Here is a 21,949-nt window from a genome sequence, read left to right on the forward strand (position 1 = left end):
ACCCGTTTTTCATGTAGAAGGTCCCGGGTTCAGTCCCCAGTGGCATCTCCAGTGAGGGCTGGGAGAGGGAATCTTGCCTGAAATCCTGGTGAGCTGCAGCCGCTCGATGCAGCCAGTACTAGGGGTGGGACCCATGCATTCCGTCGAGCTGACAGGCCGGTATTGATTCAAGTTCGTTCTTTATCTGCTAGTCGCTGCTTTTACCAATCGGGGGGGGGGGTTCTCAGGGGAAAAAAGATATTAATATTGATATTTTTAAAGGAAATATCAATTATCATTTTTACAATCAATTTTTTAGAGGCGGATTTCTTTTTTTAAAAAAGTCTTGTTTTCAAAAATAGCCGCTGAAATTCACCACATTAAAATCCAATCCTGAACGATTGAAAATAAGTGAATCAACGGAAAATTCGGTACCAAATCGGACTTGGTTGGAATTCTAGCACATCCCTAACTCATACTAAGGCAGCTTCCTATGTTCAGATATAACGCTCATATTGATAATGGTGACAAATCATCTTCAGTCTGCTCTTCGGCACTGAAAGGTTTTCCCCAAATCCTCTGCCGGCCTGTCTGTGCGTGCATGTCAGTTGTTTTTTTATTCCCAGTGACTTGATTTCCGCTCTGCCAAGTCCATGCTGAATTAGATCTCAAACAGGTTGCAATGCGTTGGGCTACTCTTTTCTGAATGCAAGGTCACTGATGAGAGGCTATGCTTCCCACTCCCCCTAAGCCTGGTGGGGATTTTGCTGGCCTGGCCAATGTCTAATTTCGGTGATCCCAGGCTGGCAGGTCGTCAGTCCTCTCTTTCATCTGGGTGTGAGGAACATAAGCAGCTGCCTTCTACCGAGCCAGGATCCCATCTGGCTCTGTATTGTCAACACTGACTGGCAGTGGCTCTCCAGGATTTCAGGCCTGGAGACTTATCACAACCTTGTTGGGCTCTGTGGACTCGTTCGGATTTGTGATGCTGATCCTGTCAGCATTCCTTTTCCAAGGCCTAGTGGTCCTTTTTCAAATTTCTGATCGTAACTTTCCATTTGGGAGTAATTTCAGATTTGCGAGAGGGCCTGCTCGGAATTCTGCTGTGAGCATCGCAGCGTAAATACAGCAGGTTCCAAAAGCAAGGCTTTCTCCATAGTTTCCAATGGGAGAATCGCGACAAGGTGTGCTCCAAAGGAGGGGTTGGGAAACTCAGGCCCGGGAGCCAAATGCGCCCTCCAGGCCTCTCTGTCAGTGAGAATATTTAATGCGGACATGCCTTGGACCACCTGGACTAATCTCGTGGGACCCTGTGGTCCACAGACCACAGTTTGGGACCCCCTGTTCTGTGCCGTCCTGTGCGAGGATGAAAAAATGGAAATGGACTGCCTTCAAGTCGATGCCGACTCATGGTGACCCTATGAATGGGGTTGTCATGGTAAGCAGTATTCAGAGGGGATTTACTCTTGCCTTCCTCTGAGGCTGAGAGCCAGTGACTGGCCCAAGGTCACCCAGTCAGCTTCATGGCTGTGTGGGAATTCGAACCCTGGTCTCCCAGGACGTAGTCCAACACTCTAAGATTAAAATGTTGACAATAAATAAGAGAATCCGTTTAACAAAAGAATGCAATTAATAATACATTAAAACTACATGCTTACACACACCCCACTCAGGGTTTGATCGCTCTCTCCATCAAAGGAAATAGAGGATCTCCTGAGGTTCTTCGGTGCTGCGTAGTCTACGTGGCTCTGAGTTGACAGGCTTGCCATTGTGGAGCAACAGCTATGCGAGACATTCCTGACGCTAGGACCATAAGAGCCAAGGGTGTTTCCTCAAGAGTCCGGTGACTGTAAGGGTGAAACAACATGTTACTTTGGCTCATCTGTTTATTTGACATATCTGTATCCCAGTTGTTTATCTGTATTGGATCTGAATGGATTTTATGTGTGCGCTGTTGTTTTTATATATACTGTACACTTGCTTTAGCTGCTTTTATACATGTAACTCTTTTAAATGTGCTTTTGTTATCTTGTAAATTGCTTGTGGATGCCTCATACAAATAACATACAAAAGGCTTATATATTAGTGAAAACAACATGCGCAAATATATATTAGTGAAAGTAACCAGGAAAATGGAAATGGACTGCCTTCAAGTCAATTCCAACTTATGGCGACCCTATAAATAGGGTTTTCATGGCAAGCAGTATTCAGAGGCTTGCAAAAATGCACATCCTGGGCAAAACTGTATACCAAAATGCACAGAAACTAGGCAAGCTAAACTTAAGATTGAAAAAAAAATGGGAAACTGCCGTTGAGAGATGTGTCCATCCCTAGGAACTTCCAGAGAAGGTATAGAGAAACCTTTGGCCTTTGGAGGATGCACTCCTCTTTTGCAAGGAGATGGAATTCCATGCACATGCACTGGGGAATTCTCCAAGGTGCTAAAATAGACTCCAGCGAGGGGTCGGATTGCAAGACCAAAATAGCCAAGAGGCAGCAGCAACAGCCGTCACCACCTTGGAAATCCGAACTGCAGCGTGCAACACAGGCAAGCCGACAGCCAGGAGCAAGAGGCAGTGGAAAAGGAAACAGAATTATCATTTAAACCTGTGCTGTCTCAAGCCAGTATCCAAAGCAAACCAGGCCTGTTCTGGAACGTCTCCTACCAACCTAGTTATTGCACAGAAGGACTCTCTGCAACATTACTGGGAAAGTATCGCTGAATCGTAGCCGCAGGCATTCAGGCCTGGGTAGCATCCTGGTTAGACTACTACAATGCACCTTATTTGGGGGGGCCTTTGAAGACTGTTCAGAAGCTTCAAAGGGGAGGGGCTGTAGCTCAACAGTAGAGCCAGTGGAGGCTGGTCTATTAGGACAAATAGGGCTCTTCCCCTCCAACCTGCCTCACCCTCCACCTCCCTGCCTTCTTTCTTACAATCTATCTACAGGGTGACGCTGCCTGTTAGCTGCCTCCTCCGTAGTCTCATTATTCCATTTTAGAACTCGGGGGGGGTGTAGAATGAGTTGGCTCTGCCTGTCATTGGCTCTGGGCTCCATCTGTCATTGCTTCTAACTTCACCTACTGTCGGGCTCCCTGTCTTCCTCCCTACCAGTCCCAAATGGGCACCAGCCACCACTAGTGGAGCACTTGCTTTCCATGCATATGGTGTAGTGGCATGGAGGTGAACTCGTTCAGGGAGGGAGGCCTGCCAAGGGTTTCTTTCTCAAGCCCTGCTCTTCCTCCCCCCCCCAAAGCAAATGTTTTGAGCCAGCGCTGACACCTCCCGCATGGGAGAGTCTCTCCTCTGTGATCCAGGGCCCTTGCAGGATCTGTCTTTGCCAACAGCCTCTTCAAAAACTTTCTGTTTAACCAAGGCCTGTGTGAACTTCCTGTGCTCTCTTTAGCCATCTTTTATCTTTGAACTGAGTTTGGATGGTCTTGTGGTTCCCATTGGTATTTTAAATTGGGCATCTGGCTTTTGCAGGGTAGACGTACTGAGAAATAGGGTTCGAAGGGTGTAAATAAAACATTGTGCCTGAGGAATGTTGTGCTCCACGGGGTAAATTGCGTGTCTCTTTGAAAGCTTTCTGGGAAGCAGGACACTGGTGCGTGTGGATGCGTTTTCCCTTTCTGAATCTTGGGGTCCCTAACACTGTCGGGCATCTTACATTTCTAGTTTTCGTTTTCTCTTTTAACAGGAAGCTGCTTCTCCACTAACAGAGCAATGGAGACCCCTGACCCATCATGTCGGAGGAGATTTGGATGAGGTGGGGGTGTCCCTCTGCCCAGCCCCGCCTGATTGGGCTGGCCTCCGCAGGGGAAGTGGGCAGTGCCGCCAAAGGGAAGCACGTCGATGCACCTACCAAAATGGTGGATGCGACCATCAGCAGTCTTTTCCACCTGTAGTAGCTAACAGGAAACCCCAAAACAGGGCCCTCTGGGGCAGAGAGGGGGTGGACCTGGGCCGTCAAAGGACCTGCTGGTTCCTGAGGGGCCCCCTGCTGCCATCACAAGATGGCGACAGGCCTGATCTGAGCCTATGTGCTGAGGCAGCCTGGGAGCTGGCGTTGCAAAATTGCATTTTCCCCCCTGCACCCCACTTTCCACTTTAGCTGTGTGTGTGGTGGGGGTTGCGAACCTAAGAAGAGCCTGGCTGCTGGATCAGGCCAGTGGCCCATCTAGTCCAGCATCCTGTTCTCACAGTGGTCAACCAGATGCCTATAAGGAAGCCTTCAAGCAGGACCTGAGCGCAAGAGCAATCTCCCCATTTGTGATTCTCAGCAACTGGCATTCAGATCATACTGTCTCCAGCAAAGGAGGTAGAACATAAGAACATCCCAGCTGGATCAGCCAATGGCCCATCTAGTCCAGCATCCTGTTCTCACAGCGGCCAACCAGACCCCCCTGAGGATGTGGCGGTGGCTAGCCTTTGGCACCGCTGCCAGCCAGGGTGATGGATTGCTGTTCAATTCCCTCTGCAGGATCAACACTCCACTTGGGCAAAGGGGACGAGAAGAGGCGATATAGTGATGTTACGTAGCAACTGAGAAATGTTTATCTCCTCCCCCCCCCCCAGGTATTTCTGAGCCATGATTCTCATAGATGAAAATTGGGATGCCGCTGAATATTTCTAATACCCCTCTTCTCACACCGAGTGTCACTGGGTTGTATTCAACCCAACTGCCTAGAACACCCTTCCTCAACCTGGTGCCCTTTAGCTGTTTTGGACTGTAATTCCCATCACACCCAGACAGCACAGCCATGGGGATTGTAATCCAAATAAGCTGGAGGGCACCAGGTTAGAGATGGCCAACCTAGAAGAAGCCAACGCATAAAAGAACACTAGACCTTTAACTGTCCGGATGCTGCGCTCAGAGGGTGGGGCTTCAGGCTTCACTCTCTAGGCCAGACTATAAAGCTGGTAGTTGTTACTCCAGGCCTGTGCAGAGTCAACTTGTTCCTCCTTCTCAGCTGCAAGATTTCTGTCCGCGGTCCTGAATTCTAACCACTGGACTGAGGGTAGAAATACACTCACTGTTTTGCTAGTTCTAGTGCTTCTCCACCTCTGAAAACGGGGGCACACCACGCTAGTCAAACCCCACTCCTTTTAATGGTAAAACCTGGCAGGAGCAGCTTGGGTGCATTTTTAAAAAGAAATTCAGCTTCAAAGAGATTTCGCAAATGAGCAAATCAACCCATTGCAATGCAAAGTCAGCTGTGGAAACCTGACCCTGACTTTCTCCAACTCACGTGGGCCATCAGCTTTTCTCCATGTTGAAAATCAAGATGGATCAGGACAATATGTCTCTGGTATTGTACTGGCTTCACTGGCTTCTTGCCTGCTCACCTGTTAAGTGCTGGCTATTACCTTTAAAGTCCTAAAAACAGTTGATGAGTGGGATATCCAAAGCACCACCTTCTTCCAAATTATTCTGGAGACTCCAGTGAGGGATCGCATTGCGAGTTGCCCTTGGAAGGTTGCTGGTCAGAAAAAGGTTCTCCAGCCCAGTCTTACAGGACCAGACCTGGCTTTATAGCAAGACTTGGTGCCTAGGCCCAGGGTTTCCAACCAGGGCATTTAACACCAACTTCACGTGCAGATTATACCTGGTGATGATACTCCTCTCTCCATGCTGTGGGAATCTTCACTGCCAGACAGTTGCACATCAATCCAATGTGTTGAAAGCACAGCATGAGCGGAACAGCTGTTTTTTTAAAAAACCCTCGGGTTTGTACTCAACATTAGTCCTACTCTGAGGAGACCTATTGAAGTTAATAGACATGACTAACTTAGGTTATCTTTTGAAATAGCTACCCTTCGAAACTCTTGCTTCTCCCAGCAGTGTTTACTCATGTATTAGGGGACAGTGTGCATAAAAATAAGTGTCTTGCTGAAAATAACATACACAAATGTGTTTTATTTGGGGAAATTGCTATTCAACGATGTGCATGTTAGGCAAAATTGCATACAAGCGTGGGTATATTAGGAGGCGCTTGCACTAAAATGCTGGTGAATTTTAATGAGGATTTTTTTAAAAAAGCCAATTGCTGCAGAAATTTGAAGAACGGTATTTAAGAAGGAAAAATGAGAGCCAAAATTGACAGAGCTGCCTCTGCCTATCTTTTCGTACCCCCATTTCCCAAAGCTGTGTAATATTGATACCAACTGTAGCAAAGGGAAGAGGGGGGAACTACATTTCCCATCCTCCTCTGAGGCCCTCAGGCATAAGTGACTGGAAGATTTAAATGGACCAGGCCAGAGGCAGCCAAACCTCTTGACTGCTCAAATGGCCCTCCTTTGGTGCCTGCCCATTGGCTGTTTGGGCATGGATCCGGTGCCAGACTGGCTGCTGTGTCTGTCATCAATCTCCCTTCTCCCCTCCCCTCCTCCTCTTCCAAGCTTGGTGGGCCTGCAAAGTAAACAGCCATGTGCATTGTGCATTCCTGTCTCTATATTTAACAGCTGCCTGTCGCTTTTAGGAGCTGACCAGGCTCATGACTTTTGAGGGAGGTGGGCTAGGGGGCTGCTCAGGGTTTGGGGAAGGGTAAAAAAAAGAGCCCGAGGATTATCTGGAGCTGCTTATTCCTTTCCCCCCCTCCTAATTTCTTTTTAGAGAGACCTCCATCATGCCGGCGTCCCAAAGCCGGCCCAGGGCCAGAGACAGAAACAATGTCTTGAACAGAGCCGAGTTTTTGTCGCTGAACCAGCCCCTGAAAGGCGCCCAGGAATCCAGGAGCGCCGGTCGGAGGCAGAGCAGCCAGCCCGGCCCCTCTCCTGCCCCGAACGAGGGGTCCAAGGAGCGGAGGCCATCCCAGCAACTGCCCGAGGAAGACTGCATGCAGCTGAACCCCTCGCTCAAAGGGATCGCCTTCAGCTCCCTGTTGGCCGTGGACATCTCTCTCTCCAAGAGGCTCGGGGTCTGCGCCACCAACGCCTCTGCCTGGGGCAGCGCCCGCTCCATGATCAACCTCATTGGGATCACCGGGCATGGGATCCCCTGGATCGCGGGCACGCTGGTCTGCTTGGTGAAGAGCAGCAGCCTGGCGGGCCAGGAGGTCCTTATGAACCTGCTCTTGGGTGAGTGGCACAGCCCGTCTTGCTCCTTGGGACTGGTGGTGGGGCGGAAGGCAGGGAGCCCAGCCAGGAGGCGGAGGCCGAGCCAATGAGAGGCTGAGCCAGCTTGTTCTGGCTTTGCACCCATCCTCCTCCTCTTCCCTGCTGAGTTCCGTAAGGGCAACCCTGAGAGTGATGCGCCGAGGTTCTTGCTAGCTCAGTGGTAGAGCATTTGCTCTGTGTGCAAAAAGCCCCAGGTCCAATCACTGGTATCTGTCTCTGGGTAGGGCTGGGAAAGATTCCATGTCTGAAACCCTGGCGAGCTGCTGCCAGTCAGTGTAGGCAATATGGAGCTAGATGGACCACGGGTCTGAACTCTGTACAAGGCAATTAAAGCAACAGTCAAAGTAGGAGATTCAGTTCAGGGGGTCAGGGAAATGCTCACCTAAAAAGGTGCGGCTTCAAGATGAATTAAGGATTTGATCCAGTCTATAATGCACCTATTGGTGCTCGAAATATGCTCCCAGGGCCTGTATCCTGGCACTTCGGTGTCCCAGGTGTATTTTCACCCGAGAAGAAAAGCCTTCTTTCGCAGAATGCCGAATTTGCTTGTGCACTTTGCTGCCACAAGATTAGATGGCTTTGGAAGAAGTTTATTAGTGGAGGACAAGGACGTTGTGATAGTTCTGTTCACTGTGCTGGGTTAGTAGAACCTTAAAGTTCAGGGTCAGTGTACCCATGAAAACCAGATGTTGGGAGGCAAACTGTGTGTCTGGGAGGGTGTCTGTTGTCTTCATGTCTTGCTCATGTCTTCCTGGAAGCATCTGGCTTGCCAAATGGTTGGCCTTTAAGCAGAAAGTGAAAGGCCACTTATCAAGGATGTTGTAGAACTTCCTGCTGTAGCATGGGGGTTGGACTAGATGACACTTGAGGTGCCTTCCAACTGTGGGATTGTATGATGAGATTGGTCTTTAGCCTGATCCAACAAGGCTTTCCTTAGACACTTCCTTGTGTATTCTGACCCCTATTCATGAGCTTTCTGACAGTAGTTTGGAATGTGGGGTGGAAAATCCACAGATTTTGACAGCGAGGGTGTAAAGGGAGGAAAAGAATGTAGCTGCCTCTCCTTGTTAAGAAGCTTCCCCACATCACCACTGCACACATGTAGGTTCGGCATCAAGCACCACCATGGTTGGGCATTTGCTGAGGGACCACAACCCAGCAAGGGGCCCACTGAAAAGAGTCTCCTAGTGAGTGAGGAGGTGGACTCACTAAGGGCCGTAGCTCAGGGGCCGAGCAACTTCTTTGCATGGAGAAGGTCCCAGGTTCAATCTCTGGCATCTCCAGGTAGGGCTAGGAACGTTCTTAGTCTGAACCTCTAGAGAGCCACTGGCACTCAGTGTAGACCAGGGGTAGCCAGTGTGGTGCCACCAGTGAGAATGCCCGCTTCCATGTTACCACAAGCCAAAAATCACCAGGCCTTGCAAAACTAACTGGCTTCCATTTGGAAGGTCACTACACTGAGGGCCACAGAGCCTATGAGGATGCCCAAAGCTTTGCTAAGCTGGACCTTAAGAACATCAAAAGAGGCTGCTGGATCTAGTCCAGCATCCTGTTCTCACAGTGGCCCGCCAGATGCCCCAGTGGGAAGCCCATGAGGAGGACCTGAGCACAACAGTGCTCTGCCCTCCTGCAGTTTCCAGCACCTGATATTCAGAAGCACGCGACCTCTGACGACGGAGGGAGAACATCGCTATCGTGTATTTGTCTAATCCTCTTTTAAAGCCATCCAAGTTGGTGGCCCTCATTGCCGCTTGTGGGGGCAAATCCCTTAGTCTAACTATGTCCTGTGTGAAGAAGTCCTTTCTTTTGTCTGTCTTGAATCTTTCAACATTCAGTTCATGGGACGTTTGCGAGTTCTAGTATTATGAGAGGAATTTTTTTTGTCTCTATCCACTTCCTCCGTGCCATGCATAATTTTAGACACATGCATTATTTTATACGTGTCATCTTGCATGCTCTACTCCAGTATGTTCAGTGTGTTTGTCACGTGAGACACACACATGTATACATATATATTAGGACCTACCCTGTACTTCTGATTGTAGGCTATTTTAAGCTAACCTTAATGTTTTTATAATATTATGACCTGCCCTGGGACCTGATGGTGAAGGGCAGGTAAGAAGTTCAATAAATAACGCTAAAAATAATAGCACGGTTTGTGATGCGGCAGACTCCTCACCGCACCACGGGCCTTGGAACATGCACCAAGAAGCCTAGTCGCTCACATTAGGCCTTTTAGCAGATGCCAGGATGGGTCATAGGACGATTCCACAACCCGCTCTGGAGTTTTGACCGAGCCAACGTAGACCTATTCCTGGCTTCAAAATGTTCTGGAGATGCTGTTCTTGTGACTACGGGGTTATGGGGTTTACATTGGATGCCATCTCATGAGTGCAAAACATCACCTCAGAAGAACTTGGGGCCTCTGTCAGTTTAGAAATCCAGACCGTTCAACTTCATTTTGCATGTGGCTTCGGGGGGGGGGGGGGGCGCTGCTCTGGCACTTTGCTGCTTGCTTGCTGTCATGGCAATACAGGACAAAATGACCTGCGCTGCAATGTGATACGGAAGGTCTTGTGCAGCCACTTACCGCAGCAAGCCAGTATCTCTGACCTGGCGTGAACTTGCATTGCAAGGAGAGAAAAAAAAAACATTGGTTTGTGCCCAGTTTGCCCTGCAGGCAAATTGGATGCTGAATTTCCAGGCTTGATTCAGGGAGCTGGGATTGCATTCCCTGAGAGTGGATCTAATGGTGGGAAAGGAAAGATAGATTGCCCTCGGCCTAGCTTGTCCCCTTTTGGATTTCGACACACCAGGCAAAATTTCTGATGCAGTCACTGGGCTGAGAGCCAGGCCTTGGCTCAGACCTTGCTTAGGATTTGCAGCCAAACTGTTGAAAAACGATGGAATTAGGAAATGATTGAAGATAGGATCTCTCTCTCTCTCTCTCTCTCTCTCTCTCTCTCTCTCTCACACTCTCTCACACACACACACACACACACACACACACACACACAATCACACACACACACACAATCACACACACACACACACAGCAGGAAGGTGTGCTTAGAAAACAGATGAAATATATTAAGAGGGAACATCCCTCCACCTCAAATTTGTTTGCAAAAATGTTTATATAGCCCCATATAAGCCTGCCCATGCTCTGAGATCTGCAAGAAAGACCTTTCTCATTGTTTTATTTATTTATTTATTATTTGATTTATATCTCACTCATCCTCCCAGCAGGAGCCCAGGACAGCAAACAAAAGCACTAAAAACTTTAAAACATCATAAGAACAAACTTTAAAACACATTAAAACAAAACATCTTTTAAAAAAGTTTCTTTAAAAAAAATCTTTCAAAACATTTCTAAGATTAAAAACATTTTAAAAAAGAAGTAGGACGAACACTGGATGCAATCCATATGTTCCATAAACTCAATGTGCTGCTGAAATGGTGGCAGTCGTTAGGATTCGTCCTACTCAGAGTAGATCCATTGAAGCTGATGGGCATGGACAGCAACAAACCACACCCCCTGGTTCAGACGTAACTGCAACCCAAGGTTTCCTGGTTTGTTTATTCCGCTTGCAGCAAAGTGGGAGCAATCACGCAGCGTGCAGTAGCAGGCAGCTCCTTCCCAATAAGCCACTCAGCCCCTTATATGTAATATGGGAGTGATGCTACCAGCCTACATTAAAGAACTATTGTAAGGCTTCTGCGACAGTGTAAGTCCTCCCAGGCCTTGAGAAAAAGTGATATAGAAGCTAAATATAAGAATCGTTGCAGGGTTTATTAAATATTGTATTTATTTCCAAAATGTACAGACCATTTTTCGCCGTAGATGGCCTCAAAGTGGTTTATGCAGCGATTACCACCCATCAAAATAGTACAGGGTGTACAACAAAACACAAGTAAAAACATAGGGCGCTATCCAACTAAGTTCTGCTAAGAGTAGACACACTGAAATTAATGGACCTAAGTTTATCATGCCCATCAGCTTCAATGGATCTACTCTGAGTAGGACGAACAGATTACAGGGAATGGTTGCTCCCTCCTCATTCCTTAGCATTCCCTTACGTTTATTTCCACCCCAGCGTGAAATGCAATTTGCCTTAATAGCAACCCTTCCAGGAAGAACTTAGCGGGTATGAACAACTGCATGCCAGCTGGGTTCAGAACAGAGTGCAGAGAAAAGCTTCTGTGATTCAGCAGAGCTATTGATGCCCTCCGTGCTTAAAAGCATCTCCTGGGGGTTCGGGGGGGGGAACTATCATTGAAGTCTCGCTCACTTCCAGTTTGTGACCTTGGTAAGGTACCCGTGCAGGGAATTGGGGGGGGGGAGGGAAGAGAGAGGGACAGAAAGGTTTTTCTCTCCGCTGAGAATGGTTTTGCAGCTGCAAGAAGTAACCTTCACCTAAGGGGACGAGAGCAGAATTCAGGGTATCTCTAGTTTTTTTGGTGCAGTTGGGAGAGGGAGTCATAGAGAACAGGACTAAAAGACTGTTTTTGCTAAGAGACAGAAGGAGAGAGCTGGTTGCCCGGGCTAAATGCAAAATAAAGGGGCCTCCAGAGCTGGGGACCCTGGTCTCTATAGAACTCAGAAAAGCATGGTGCCACTATTAAGGCTTGACATGTGCCTGGCTGCACATGGCGGACACGCAAAATGTACCTTCTAACAGCACATAATTGAGTCGTAAAAGTTCATTGTTGCCACAAGATGCAGCTGGTGGCTGCCAGTTATAAAAACAAATAAATAAAGTCATGGAAGTTACCTATTGGACATGATGGCTAAATAGAGCTTCTATGTTCAGGCATGGTATACCTGGAGGACTAGATGCTGGGAACAAACATCAGAGTGGACTACTTTCATTGTGCCCTGCTTTCCAGAGGGATCAAACTGGCTGTGTCTGGTTGGCCCCTGTGAGAACAGGATGCTGGATGTCATGGGCCTTTGGCCTGATGCAGCAGGACTGTCTCTGAGCGCAATGTTGTCTCCCATCTAGAGGTGTATAAATGTCCCATTTCCAACTTTTTCTAGTTATCTGTGCTGCATGGCTATTTTACAGCATCAGAGCTGTTATCTAATGCAGCCCATCTTGGTTTATTCACCAGTCACTGTGCTTCTCTAGAGACCTCTGCAACTGCTCTCTGTCTCTCTCTCTCTGCATGTCAGAGACGTTGCAGCTGTTTGAGTGTAGGGTTGCCAACTTTTCTTTCCCTTTTCACTGGGCTGTGCTCCTGTGTCTTTAATAGCAGCCTGCCCACACAGAAAATTAAGGACATGAAGCCTTTTCTATTATCGATACGAGGTATGGGGAAAGCTTCAGCTGCTAAATTTCTGCTCGCCGGGCAGCTTTCAAAGGCACAGGAGCAGCACTTGGGCGAAAAGCTGGCCACTAACTCTCTAGCTATGCAAGCAAAGTTCATCCAGGGCTTAAAGGAGGATGGTAGTGGTGAATCTCTGGTCCAGGAGCCAAACGTGACCTCTCTTTTTGGCCCTTGGCATGTGGCCCCCAGAAGGCTGCCCAGAAGGGAATGTGGCCATTAGTCTGAAAAAGCATTCCCCACCCTAGCTTAAAGAGAGGTGAGCGGAAGAACTTGTTTTGTAATTCGTTTTCTTATCTTTCCTCTTAGTTTGCAAGTTATTCCTTGAATGTGTAAGGGGATATGTTGGATGTTTCCAAACTGGTGCTCATGGAAAATGATAAGCAGGAAATCCCAGCATCTCCGCTCCTGATGGGCTTTTTCTCTCCGTAATAGCTGCACAACTGCTGTCTTTTGGAGTGATCTGGGAACCAGCCCCACTAAAGTAATTCGTTCAGAGATACAAATTGGCTTTGCTGCCAAAGGCAGAAGAGATGGAGGCTGTCTGGTCAACCAGTAATTTTACTCGTTAGTCCTAATCATACTGAACAGGAGAGTCTAATGTATCTTTTACTTTTCCCTGTCTGTTCCTTGACCCCATATCGCAGAGTCTTTTCTGCTGATTTAGCTTATGAAGCAACACACACACACACACACTTCAGCCCCCCAGTCTACTAGAGATTTGTGAAAGTGGTTTGCTTGCTATGCAAGTGCACACCTCTTGAAATATCACAATCCAATTTTGCACAATGGTTCCTGAGTTTTTTGTCTGTGCTTGGATACCATTGGACGCCATTTTGAATCGGACTGAACCTTTCAAAGCGGCACTGATTTTTAACCTAATTTTGCATGATGGTTCCTGAGATCGAGGAGCAGGTTTTCAACAGTGATTTGAGGGTTGTCTGCTATCAAACGCATGGGTAAACAGGCATTTTAAAAATTCCTCCGGAAAGACTGCATTCACATCTATATCTGCAGAGACTGTTCTGCTGTTCCGTTCTACCACTGAGCAGCCAATTAACACTCCTGTTTTACAGATGAGAAACTCCGAGGCTGAGAAATAATTTAACAAAAGCTGTTTAACTACTTCAAATTTTATTTGCCATCACTAAACCCTTGGGAATCAGGAACACTTACTGATCTCCTGCAAGTCACCCAGAGATCTGCTGGCAGATCGCAATCTAGTTTCTGCTGAACTCTAGCTGCCTTATACCAAGTCAGGCCATTGGCCCATGTAGCTTAATATTTTCTACGATGACTAGCATAGTTCAGTAGGGTCTCAGACAGGGGACATTGCCAGCCTTATCTCTAGATGCCAAGGATTCAGTCTGGGGCCTTTTGCATGCGAAGTATGTGCTGCGCCAGTGAGCTTCAAAATTCATTTTCTCACCTTCATGAAGGGGTGTGGGAGTAGGAAGATGGCTACCCCAGGGACGGAAGAGCAACTCAAACCTGCCTGGCATGGCTGAAATGGCTGAAATGATGGCCGGTTCTCAGCCAAAGTCTAGATCAGTATGTAGGCCAGCTAAGACAGCGAGGAAACTTGAGCCTCAGCTCCTAGAGTGACGGCACCAGTTGTAGCTATTTCTGAAGGCCGTGCTGTCACCACCAGAACCGTGAAAATTCTGTGTGCTGATTCACGCAGCAGGTTAGCAGCCAGAGGAGATGGGATGACTGTTGTCTTTGCCTAAATGTGCGGATGGGGTAAGTTATACCAGACATTACAGAGAAGGGGTGGTGGGTCCTTCTCTGGTGGTCCCCCCTCCCTGTTATCACTACACTTGGTTTTCCCTGAACGCAGACTAGGGATGGGCGAATTGGTCAATCCTGCTTTCTCTCAGTTTCTCATTTTTCCAATCTTAAGTTTACTTATCAACATCAGTTTGCATTTTTTTAAAGAAAAGTCATCATGAAAATTCATCAGTATTGTAGTGTGAATTTCTCCTAATATATACATTTTAATGCAGTTTTGCCTTATACACAATTTTGCAAAGCAACTTTCCCATAATATAATGCCTTTGTTTACATAGTTTTCACCAATATATGCTTTTTAATGCAAATTTTACCAGAGTAGATGCATTTTTGTACACCTTCCTTGGCTGGAGACCTGCATTGCAAAATTCCGAGAAGTGCAAATTTCACAAGATGGCTGTATTTCAGTTTACATATTGTTTTGGAAGGTACGAATTAAGTAGGTTCACTTCTGAAGGTGAACTGAATTGAATTTCTCCCCTATCCCTAGCTGAGACACATGAAAATATCTCTTTTAACCACCACTGTCCCCTATCCCCATGTGAACAACACCCAAAGGCTCAGCTAGAATTATCCCCGGGTTGTTAGGCAGAAGCCTAGACCCATGCAAATTGATGTGAGCAGCTAAGGTGCTCTCTTGGTGCTTGCACTGGGGAAGAGGGAATTAAATAGTCTTTTTTTGTATAAGATTGTGCCTGGACTCCTGGAGTGAGTTAGTACGTTGTGCCAATGCTGTTGACTCTTCTGTTCTTGCTGAGTTCAAAATATGGCTGTCGTTACCGAAATTTGTTGGCTTGGGTCTTGCAAAGCTTATCCACTGAAGATAGTTGCCATTTATTGTTGCTTCAGAATCTTTTCACAATGGCCCCTGTTAAAAAGTAATTGCTGAGACCTAGGTGCAAAGTTTGTTGTAATTGCTGCTGAAGATATAGCTCCATAGTCCGAGGCAGGATGCTTCTGAATCTCAGTTGCTGGAAACCACCGGAGGGGAGAGTGCTGTTGCTCTCAGGCTCTGTTTGGGGGCTTCCCATTGGGGGATCTGGATGGCCACTATGAGAACAGGACTCTGGACTTGGTGGGCCCCTGTAGGCCTGGTCCAGCAGGGGGGGTTCTTACGTTCCAAGACAGAGGCTGTTAGTGGTTGCTTGGGGAGCCTCTCAGTCACTGCTAAAAAAAAATATTAATTACTGAGATCTAATATAGGTGCGGAGGTGGGGTGGCTACCATGGTGCCCTCCAGATGTTGCTGGACCACATCCCCACCATCCCAGACCATTGGCCATGCTGGCTGGAGTTGAGGGCCCCTGGAGCCCAACAACATCTGGAGGGCAGTCTGTGGGCTACCCCTGATCTAGAGGCTCAGGTCTTGCAATGCGTAGGGAACATAGTTGCTGCTTACCATTGCTCAGGACCCCTGAAGAAAAAAATGTTGCCAATACTTTAAATCAGGGGTGGGCGACTGCAGGCCTGGGATGATGAATGTGGCCCTTCAGGCTTCTCCATCTGGCCCTCGGAATGGGATGTGCCCCCGGACCCCCAACAATGCCTCTTGCTTCTCAAGATGAAGGATAGGGAGGGATGTGTGAGGGGGTGTAGAAACTAGCCTACTGTACAAAGGTAATATTTTCATTTGTTGCTCCACCCACTGTTGCCTCTGGCCACGCACCTGTTGACCATTGAACCGCACTGTCACTGAGTTTGTTTTCCATCAAGTCTGAAAAACTGTAGCTAGGGGGAGTTATGTCTTTGCCCAGTCTGGGAATGGACAGCCAAGGCCGTTGCTATGGTAACCATCGCGATAGACTGGGAAAAGTTCTAGCAGCTATCTGTGTTAAGCTGAGTCTTCTGTGTAATGTCTTTGAACTGAGAACTTCTCTCCTAGAGGGGGGGATCTTAAAGCCTTAAGCCATAATGTCTTAATAAAAGACTCTTAACCTGATCTAATGCATCTGAGAAGTTTCTTGAGCAACTTAACTCCAACGTAACGTATGCTGTTTCACGCAACAACGCACACACATCAACAGCACCATGGGTGGCCCTCAGAAAATTGCCCAGAAAGGAATGTGGCCCTTGGGCTGAAAAGAGACCAGCATCTCTACCTTAGAGACCAATGAGAGGCAAAGGAAGTCAGGTGCTGGGATATGATCTGAGACAGGGAGGTCGATCTGCTCTTACAGTAGCAGCCCACTACCAACAGTGAGGTCAAAGGTCAGGTCCGCATCATATTCTTTTCCTCCCTGTCTTCCTCTTCCTATCTACAGGGAACCTTTCTTGACTCCAGGGAAGGGAGTTCAAGGGCACAGAGGTTATCCTGGCAGCTACTGTTGAACAAAACTTAATCAGTCCCTGGGGAAATAAGCGAGTGCCCTCTTGACATTCCTGCGGATGGAGCAGCCTTTGCCTGCGATGGTTGCCCAAATTTGCTGTCACTGCAGATCCTTCCCAGTGAGGTGCTGAAACAGGCGATCCAGCTGATTAGAAACAGTAGAGCATTTTTGTCCCTGAACTATGCACCATGACAGGCTGCGTAGTGTCAGAGGCTGAAACGACAGCTCCTCGCCTAAGATTACTGTAGTGAGTCTGTGGTGTACATAGAACTTGGACTGGGCCCATCCCAGGCCAGGCTTGTTGCCTGGGTTTAGTACTGTCAAGATCTTATCTTGAGAGGGCCTGCCTGGTATAGCACTTAAGAGCAGGTGTCTCCAACCTTTTTAGGCTAAGCAGCATATTTGGAAATCTTAAGACCCTCAGAGTCAGGGCCTGCTGCAGGTATCTGGGAGCCCTTGGGCACAGGGTATCAGTGAGCCCTTGTCTCCTCCCTTTCTTCCCCAAACCACATTCCTCCTCCCTTGTGGCCCCATCCCTTTCAAATATATCAAATCTTTGCCAATATTTCACCCCCCTCTTATAAAAATACAAAATTTTGATTTATTTTAATGTGTTGGGGTAAATTAATTTTGTAGGCCTCAGCTCTGAATAATTTATTCAGGTTTACCATGTTAATGATAGGCAGATTATATAAAGAGTGTCAGAGCCTGGCATCTTCCACAAAATGTACTGAGAAACAATTTGCTGCTTCTGTTGGCTTCTCTACTTTAATGTTTTCGCAGACAAAAAAGTGTGTGACTGAGGGGGGGGTTGAATCAATCTTTTCCTGTGATTTGCAAAGATAGTTGAAAAAAGCACTTCAAATAAGCATTTCAATTCTCCACCAGGATTTTCTACTCACGTAGGAAGCTGCCTTATACTGAGTCAGATCATTGGCCCATCTAGCCCAGTACTCTCTACACTGATTGGCAGCAGCTCTCAAGAGTTTCAGGCAAGAGTCTCTTCCCAGAAGGTCTCTCAGGTTCAGTCCCTGATGGCATCTCTCCTGCCTGCCGATGCCGTCGGGGACTGAACCGGAGGGACCTTCTGCATGCAAGGCAGATGTTGCAATGGCCCTTTCCCTGCACTCACAACTGTGGTGAGATATTAGGAGGCATTCCAGGATTAATCTTGGAACCCCTTATTGCCACGTGGCACAGTTATATTAGAGCACCAGGGCAAGCCAAGGACAGAACAGTAGATTGAAGGTTGCCCTTTTAAGCAAATACTATTTTTTTAAAGTTAAAATTCCGTTTCTCAAAAAAAAAGAAAAAGGCATTCACAATAATTCAGCGGCTGTTCCCCTGTATGTTAAGAAGTGTGTAAGGTGCACAAAATGACACTAAGGGATACCTCCCCATCACAGGGCGTACACGCAGGGAAACCTTCAGATGCTGTAGACCCATGCAACACAGCACTCCAGCATGCCTCAGTCCATCAGAAACCCTCATAAAAATGTCTAATAAGAGGAGTCACCTTTGATGTCTAGTGCAGAATAAACACACAGTACTGGTGGAGACTGAATGCTCTTAGTACTACTAATATAGCACTTTGTATGAAGGACTGAAAAAAGGGCCTTTCTGGGGCCAAACTCTTAGTCTCTGAATATGCCATGTTACCACCACGCATCATAAATGTACACGTTTCCAAGTTAAAGAGACACTCGGTAACTAGGACTTCCTGCCAGACCTGGCTTCAAATCCCTCCTCAGTCATGAAGCTCGCTGGGTGGCCTTGGGCCAGTAACTGTCTCTCAGTCTAACCTACCTCACAGGGATGTTGAGAGGATAACAAGGGGAAGGGAAGAACCATCTCTGAGCTCCTCACAGAAAAAGTAAATGAAAATAATAATTGGAGCTTCCCAGCTACAACTGGGGTGGTGGGGAGGTGGGGAAGGAGAGGGAATTAGTACACAGAAGCCCCAGTACAGGCCTGAACAATGGTAGCTTCCCTGTAAAAGGAGAGGGAAGCTCTTAACACACACTCTATAAGATCAGTGGGGAAAGAGAACAAAGGGGTAGGGAGGCAATAATTCTTATGTATTTAAGGCTGGAATCCAATGCACTCACCAGGGAGTAAGTCCCATTGAATCTAATGGATCTTACTTCTCAGTAGACATTATTGGATTGCAGCCTAGGAAAGCCTTCTCACCTTCCAAGCTCCACATCCCACTCTTAGGCTGCAATTACCTGGGAGGAAGCCCTTCTGAATTCAAAAGGGCGTATGAGACATTAGAATAGGCATAGCTAGCTCTCTTTCAACCCCTTCCTCCCCTCAGCATAGCCTTGCTTCTGATGCTACAGGCCAGTAAGCTCCGCCTCTCCTCCCATGCCTGAAACTCAGGACAGGCGGGGCAGCTCCTGAGAAACCGGCCTGTCGTTTCTCTTCGCTAGCAGCGGCACAGCTGAGCAGGACAGACTCTGTTGCTGTAGAGCTGGCCGGGGCTTGCCTGCACTGCCGCCCACTGATTCCCTCCTCTGCTGCTGGCCTGCGCTTATCCTGGGAGGGCCCCCTGGGGCCCTGTGTGAGATCCTGGGCCCTCAGGCCAGTGCCCCACCTGGCCATGTGCTAGTGCTGGGCCTGCTAAGAGTTAGAGTGTCGGATGAGGGCCCCACCTGCATGATACATTTAAAGCAGTATTATACCACTGTAAACAGTCATGGACTCCCCGCAAAGAATCCTGGGAACTGTAGGTTGTTAAGGGTGCTGGGAGTTGTTATGAGAGACCCCCTATTCCTCTCACAGAGCTACAATTCCTAGAGTGGTTTGACAATCAATCCATCTACCCAGAAAATGTTTCATTTGCATATTGTTTCAGGAAGTGCAAATAAAAATGAGAACTGAACCTAATTTCTTCCCCTCTGTAACAGTTGCCACTTGAAATTATTATTCCAACAGGTCCTTTACCTCAGATGGCTCACCTCTCTAATTCTCTTCCTCCCTTTTGTCTCTTCCTCTCCAGCCTTACTTTTGGACATCATCTTTGTCGCTGGCTTACAGAAGATGGCCAAGCGAAAGGGGCCGTATGACGTCAGCCCAGGCCTCTTGGACTATCTGACCATGGATGTCTATGCTTTTCCAGCCGGGCACGCCAGCCGAGCTGCAATGGTGTCTAAGTTCTTCCTCAGCCACCTGGTCTTAGCTGTCCCTCTCCGGATCTTGCTCGTTCTCTGGGCCTTCTTGGTAGGGCTCTCTCGGATCATGGTTGGGCGGCACCACGTTACTGATGTCTTCTCCGGCTTTGTCTTTGGCTACTTGCAGTTCAGGCTCGTGGAGCTGATGTGGATGTCTTCCAATACTTGCCAAATGTTGATCTCCATGTGGTGAACAGCAGCAACGCACCGTCATTTTCTTTTCCTTCTTTTTTTACACACTGAAAACTAGAAGGCACTTTTTAAAAGCGAAGGACTTAGAAAATGAAATGCCGCACACAAACCCTCCGCATACTGGGAGTGAGTGTCACCTTCCGTCAGGGTGATGAAGACCTGGTTGCATCCATTATAGCACAATGTCTTGGGATAATTTGTTGGCGCTTGTGACCCGTTTCTGTATTTTGCCATGTCTTCTTGATTCCCAGCCGGATGGCAAATTCATTTGGCTGAAGGGAGAGGACAAAATTACATTCTGTTGCTATTTGTTTATTTAAATGGCATGCTTTGACGCTGTTGGGATGCCGAGCCCTCATTGTTTAATGTGGTTGTGTACTGATTTGCTTTTGTGGAAGCCAGGAAATTTGACATAGAGTGGATTATAAAGTTGCCATCTGGAGATCTAGGGTTGAATCCAACTAACTCATATTCAGAGTGGACCCACTGAAGTAAATGGACTCAAGTCAGTCATGTCCATTAATTTCAGTGGATTGACTCCTGAGTACGATTTAGTGGGATCCAGCCTCTACATATTGGGGAAGACATTAGGTTCAGTTTTCATTTTAACAGTTCTACTCAGAGTATGCCCATGGAAATTAATGTATTTAAGTTAGCCACGTGCATCATTTTCCACAGGTCTTCTCTGAGTAGGACTAACATCAGATATAACCTTATGTCTTTTAAATTCCCCAGTGCAACAAGGAGCTGAGGGCATTGTGGCATCCCCCCCCCCACAAAATCTCAATCTTCTTGTCTGCTTTCCTCTTATTGCTGTAGCTAGTAGGATTCAAGTTTTTTCTGCTAAACAAGCAGGGGAGGAACAGACAAGTGACAGTAGAGTGGCTATTTAACATGTCACCAAAAAAGGGAGGAAATGCATCACACCAAATGAGGATTTGCATTAAAATTTACATGCCCTAATTTACATGTATACATGCAAATTTAGCAAGAATGACTATAATTGAAGTAGAAACACAATGCATCTCACCATAGTTGGGAAGACTGTGACGAAGGCCTAGCTGCACTATACATTTAAAGCTCTATTATACCTCTTTAGACAGTCGTGGCTCGCCCCCACCCCCTGTAGTTTGCTACGGGTGCTGAGAGTTGTTAGCAGCGGGCCTTGTTTGTGGGAGTACTGATTGGTACAGAGTACTGGCACCTCTGTTTTTGCTGCCCATGGCAGCCATTTTGTGCTGGCACCCACAGCCTTTTTATCAATATATGAGTGCCGGCACCTCATTTTTTTTACCAGAAAGCATTGGCTAGGAAGCCCCTATATTCCATTCAGAGCTACAATTCCCAGAGTTCTCTGGAAAGAGGGATTCATTATTAAGCCAGCTCTGTGAGAGGAATAGAGGGTCTCCTGACAACACTCTGCATCCTCAACAAACTGAAGTTCCCAGGATTCACTGGGGGGGAAGCCATGACTGATTAAAGTGGTATGATGCTGCTTTAAATGTATAGTGCAGATCAGGCCTAAGTGAGCTGTGTGCCTGCTTGGCCTACTGCCCAGTTGCTATTGGTTGATGGGCAGTTTCAAGGTCCCGCCTTGTTCCACCTTATGGCTGTTTATCTTTAAACCAGACCTGGACTGGACAGCCTTTGAAACAGAGTGTTGTCCTCTGCAAAGTAGGGTGCATTGCCACCCTAGATGACAGGGGAGGGAGAGACAGGATGATAGAGTGGTTGGACTAGGAGTGCAGAGATCCAATTCAAATCCTCACTTGGCCTCAAAGCTCACTGGGTGACTTTGGGCTGATGACTATCTGTCAGAGCAATCTACCTCATAGGGTTGTTGTGAAAAGAAAAATGGGATGTGGGACACCATATACGCTGCTTTGCAACAACAACAACAAATAAATAAAAAAAATAAGTTTGCCTTCGCCAACCTGATGGTATCCTCTACTTGTTTTGGACTACAGCTCCCATCAGCCCCAGCCTGAATAGCTAGGGCTGATGGGAGTTGTAGTCTAAAGCAGATGTGCTAGCTGAGGCTA

At 47.4% G+C, this 21,949-nt stretch overlaps 1 protein-coding gene across 4 annotated transcripts in view; it reads left to right on the top strand.

The window, feature by feature from the left end:
• Positions 1-19,914, top strand: part of PLPP7 (phospholipid phosphatase 7 (inactive)) — a 38,561-nt gene extending 18,647 nt beyond the window's left edge. For 3 of the 4 annotated variants that reach the window (XM_061604424.1, XM_061604425.1, XM_061604423.1), the window contains 2 exons: positions 6,595-7,058; positions 19,544-19,914. In XM_061604424.1, coding sequence (XP_061460408.1) covers positions 6,608-7,058; positions 19,544-19,908 — 816 coding nt within the window. In that variant the 5' untranslated portion in view covers positions 6,595-6,607 and the 3' untranslated portion in view covers positions 19,909-19,914. Of the gene's footprint in view, positions 1-4,931; positions 5,000-6,594; positions 7,059-19,543 lie in introns of those variants that run through there. The other variant, XM_061604426.1, reaches the window with a different exon arrangement.
• Positions 19,915-21,949: the final 2,035 nt, after the last annotated feature.

Source organism: Rhineura floridana, chromosome 20 (assembly GCF_030035675.1).
Source record: "Rhineura floridana isolate rRhiFlo1 chromosome 20, rRhiFlo1.hap2, whole genome shotgun sequence".
NCBI classification, from domain to species: Eukaryota; Metazoa; Chordata; class Lepidosauria; order Squamata; family Rhineuridae; genus Rhineura; species Rhineura floridana.